A 3,982-nucleotide genomic window follows, 5' to 3' on the forward strand; every position below is an offset into this window, starting at 1 on the left:
AAGTTCCATCAACACGAGATTCCATAAACAAAAACTACAAATCACAGCCCAAAAATGACCCTTCACACAGCCCTGTATGCGGTAAAATGTGTTAGGGGGCAAAGAATTTAACATGCTTATTTTGTCATAGTTTGACTGCATTTCTATTATTGGAATGCTCTTAAAAGCAATGTAACATGGGTATTTTAATCGTATTGACACTCAGAATAGAGAGAGCCTCAGTTTTACGGTCAAAAGGAAAGGGGGGGGGGGGGGGACATGCAAACATGAGCACTGGCCATGTCTTTAAAAGGGTTAAGCAATATGTAAGTCTTGCTGTAATGTTCATTTGGTGTGTGGGTTTTTGTTAATCCTGGCTTTTTACCTCTGCAGATTTCACCGCCCCTCAAGATTTCGGGAGAGAAGCAGTAGTATGCCGGCTCCTCTGCCTCCTTTCACTGCTGGATCACCTACCTCGTACTTCACCAGTGGCTTGCAGGCTGGGCTCCAGCAGACGCATATGATTAAAGTAAGAGCCCCCCCCCCCCCCCATGTCTGCCCTGTATTGGTTCTCTTTGGTGATTTTTGCCATTTGACTAACAAGCTGTTTCTACAGGGTCTGGGAAGGCGTCCGAACAGTCCTGGGGGAGTCCCATTAGATTATGAGGATCAGAGTCTGCCATCAGGAAACTCGTGTAAGGTAGGTGCTATCTGCTCAGCAGGAGGCCAATGTGACACTTTAAGGGGTTTTACTGCTGTATCCTAAAAGTGGACAAAACACCAAGAATACAACGGTTTATTGGATATACTATATATATTTGGGGAATGAAGATAAGAGGAACTGGGGGTCACCTTATTCGGCATACTCTAAAATTGCTCTCTGCTCTTGCTAATAGAAGTGTCTTTTCTGCATTACATGAGCAGCCCATTATCTAGTGGATGACATATAATGCTCCACTTCACCTGTTGTGTGGATATTCATTGGATATTGTTGCCTTGTTCTTTGTGCTGATTTATCAAACTACCTGTCAAGGATTCCAAAAACAGCACCACACTTGTCCACAGGATGTGTATGGTATTGCAGCACAACCCTATTTACTTCAGTGTTGAGATGCAATACCAGACAATGTGTTTTGAAGGCAAAAAAAAAAAACACAATCCTGTCCAACCCCTTTTTTTTAGAGGGGTACTTTGCCCCTAGACATCTTATCCCCTATCCAAAGGATAGGGGATAAGATGTCTGATCACGGGAGGCCCCCCCGCGATCTCGGCTGTGGCACCCCAGACATCCGGTGCACGTGAAGTTCGCTCCAGGCTGGATGACTGGCGATTCAGGGCAGAGGCTTTTGATCATGGTCATGCCCTCTCGTGATATGGCCACGCCCCTTCAATGCAAGCCTATGGGAGGGGGCGAGACGGCAGTCACTACCCAACCCATAGACTTGCATTGAGGGGGCGTGGTCGTGACATCTCGAGCGGTACATGACTGTGACGTCACGACCCTCTGGCGTTGCACCCGACTCTCTCAACAAACACCGGGTGCAGCATGGAGATCACGGGGGGGGGGGGGGGGGGGGGGGGGGGGGGGGGGGGGGGGGAACCCGCATGATCAGGCATCTTATCCCCTAGGGCTGGAGTACCCCTTTAATTTCCTACCATTTTGCTTATGCAGGGTTTAAACTCCTTCACATAGCTGGTTCTCCTGCTGCTCCTAACGGCACCAATGCATCTGACTTAGAGAGCAGCAAGGAGGAGCACTGAGGGGTGTCCAGATCTTCATGCAGAGTCGATCACACAGGCTCTGTACTAAGGGAAAGTAGGGGCACCCAGGGCACTTCTGAGGACAGGGAATCACACTCTTTAAAGGGGTATTCCAGGAAAAATCTATTCATCTATTTAAAAAAATCTTAATCCTTCCAATACTGATCAGCTACTCAAGTTGAGTTGTTCTTTTCTGTCTGGCAACAGTGCTCTCTGCTGACATCTCTGCTTGTCTCAAAAACTACTCAGAGCAGAATAGGTTTGCTATGGTAATTTGCTTTTACTCTGGACTCCTCCCGAGACAGGTGTCATCAGAGAGCACTTGGACAGAAAAAAAACAACTCAACTTCAGCAGCTAATAAGTACTGAAAGGATTAAGATATTTTTAATAGAAGTCATTTACAAATCTGTTTAACTTTCTGGAGCCAGTTGAGATAGAGATATAGAGATTTCCCCCCCCCCCCCCCCCCCCCCCGGATAACCCCTTTAACATTAGTGTCTTGTCAGTAAAAGGCAGACAAGATTCCTAGTGGACTGCAGTAGAAATTACATCTGTGTCCTAATCTATGATTTTTACTTCTCTCCTCAGACTCCCATAGGAGCACAGAAGCGCGGCTTTTCACACTTGATCCCATCCCCCGAGCCTAGTCCTGAAGGGGGCTACGTCGGACAGCACTCACAAGGCCTGGGCGGGCACTACGCAGACTCTTACATGAAGCGCAAAAGGATATTCTAGCTGCTGCAGCCTGTCACTGACCGCGCCAAAGTGCCTGCTGCTCTATCGCATTTAAAGGGATTATCCCAAGAGTAAAATGCATCGCCTACCCACAGGAGTAGTACCCACAGGAGTAGCTAATTTCTGCAGTCCCATGAAAAATTTAAAAGGGGGTTATCCAGTGTTTCCCTAAAAATATGGTGCTCGGGCTGGGATATGAAAATAAAAACATGCTTTACTCACCCTTTCCCCCCCTGTAGCTCCCGTTCAGCTCCATCAGATTCCCTCTAATCTCTACTTCAGTGTCTCCCAACCAGGATGCCTCCAGCTGTTACAAAACTACAACTCCCAGCATGCCCGGACAGCCTTCGGCTGTCCGGGCATGCTGGGAGTTGTAGTTTTGCAACAGCTGGAGGCACCCTGGTTGGGAGACACTGCTCTGCTTGTTGCCGGACCTGCCTTTTCAGCCAATCACTGGCTACAGCAGTTTTGTGTCTGGGCCAGTGATTGGCTCAGCAGGCAGGTCCTGCACCAGTTTAGTCTCAGGAGCAGGAAGATCGGGGGGCGACATGAATGTGTTTTTTATTTTTTTTATTTTTTTCCCCCCCACTGCCCCAGTACTGAAGCTGTTTTTTGGATAACTCCTTTTCATGGAGTGATGGCCAAGCATGTCAGTCAGATACATCTAATCTCTTGTGGGTAGCTGATGAGCTTTATTCTTGGGGTAACTACTTTTAAAGCTCTTATACATATTGAGTGCATTAACCCCTAAGCTGCCAATGCCGTTTGCCATTGGTGCTTGGGAGTCTTTACCCCCCTGAACTGTATAACTTGTGCATAAGGAGGGGGTAGGTTCCTCCCTGGGTTATTTATATATATATTTTTAAGATTGGGTTTGTTTTTATTTAAGGATTTGTGTTCTTTCAGGCTGCATTTTATTATCTGATTATTTAATTTGTCTTTAATTGTCCTGACGTTGTTTTTTATTTCCCCCCCCCCAATTCCCTTTCTGCTGCTCAACTTTCTGTTCTATCTTGTCATATTTTTTGTCATATTTTTTGTCATTCGTACTGGTGTTCATGTTGCTTTTCTGAGCCAAACAATTGCGCCCCCCCTCCCCTCCTCCCTTTTCTGCTAGGCATCTTCATATATGTCCTGTAAAGGGGGTTGTCTCAGGATACACATGGGTAGGGTGTGCCCATAACCCCAGTCTTTAATCTTTTTTTCTTTGAGCCAGTAAGGTCCAATGATGGTCTAGGCTCCTGGTTACAAATACCAAAAAAAAAAAATGCATTGCGCCATCTCCTGGTGACCAATCATGCAGTTTTTTCCAAGCCTTTTGGCTTTCCAGCTGTTGCGAACTACAACTCCCAAAATGCCCAGACAGCAAAAAGCAGTCTGGGCATTATAGTTTGTAGTTCTGGAATGGTTGGGAAATACCGCTCCATCAGAGAAGGTGTCATGGTGCTTAGTAGTTCTAGCTGGGTATATTATGGCATATCTTAGTGATTGTAAGAGGATTGCCAC

General features: G+C 46.5%; 1 protein-coding gene across 2 annotated transcripts in view; it reads left to right on the plus strand.

Moving 5' to 3' along the window:
• The window catches only part of RAVER1 (ribonucleoprotein, PTB binding 1), a 25,287-nt gene extending 22,505 nt beyond the window's left edge, over positions 1–2,782 (plus strand). The window contains exons 12-14 of one of the 2 annotated variants that reach the window (XM_056570578.1): positions 382–508; positions 596–679; positions 2,330–2,782. In XM_056570578.1, coding sequence (XP_056426553.1) covers positions 382–508; positions 596–679; positions 2,330–2,476 — 358 coding nt within the window. In that variant the 3' untranslated portion in view covers positions 2,477–2,782. Of the gene's footprint in view, positions 1–372; positions 509–595; positions 680–2,329 lie in introns of those variants that run through there. The other variant, XR_008892174.1, reaches the window with a different exon arrangement.
• The last annotated feature ends 1,200 nt before the right edge of the window (positions 2,783–3,982 follow it).

This window comes from Hyla sarda, chromosome 4 (assembly GCF_029499605.1).
Source record: "Hyla sarda isolate aHylSar1 chromosome 4, aHylSar1.hap1, whole genome shotgun sequence".
NCBI classification, from domain to species: Eukaryota; Metazoa; Chordata; class Amphibia; order Anura; family Hylidae; genus Hyla; species Hyla sarda.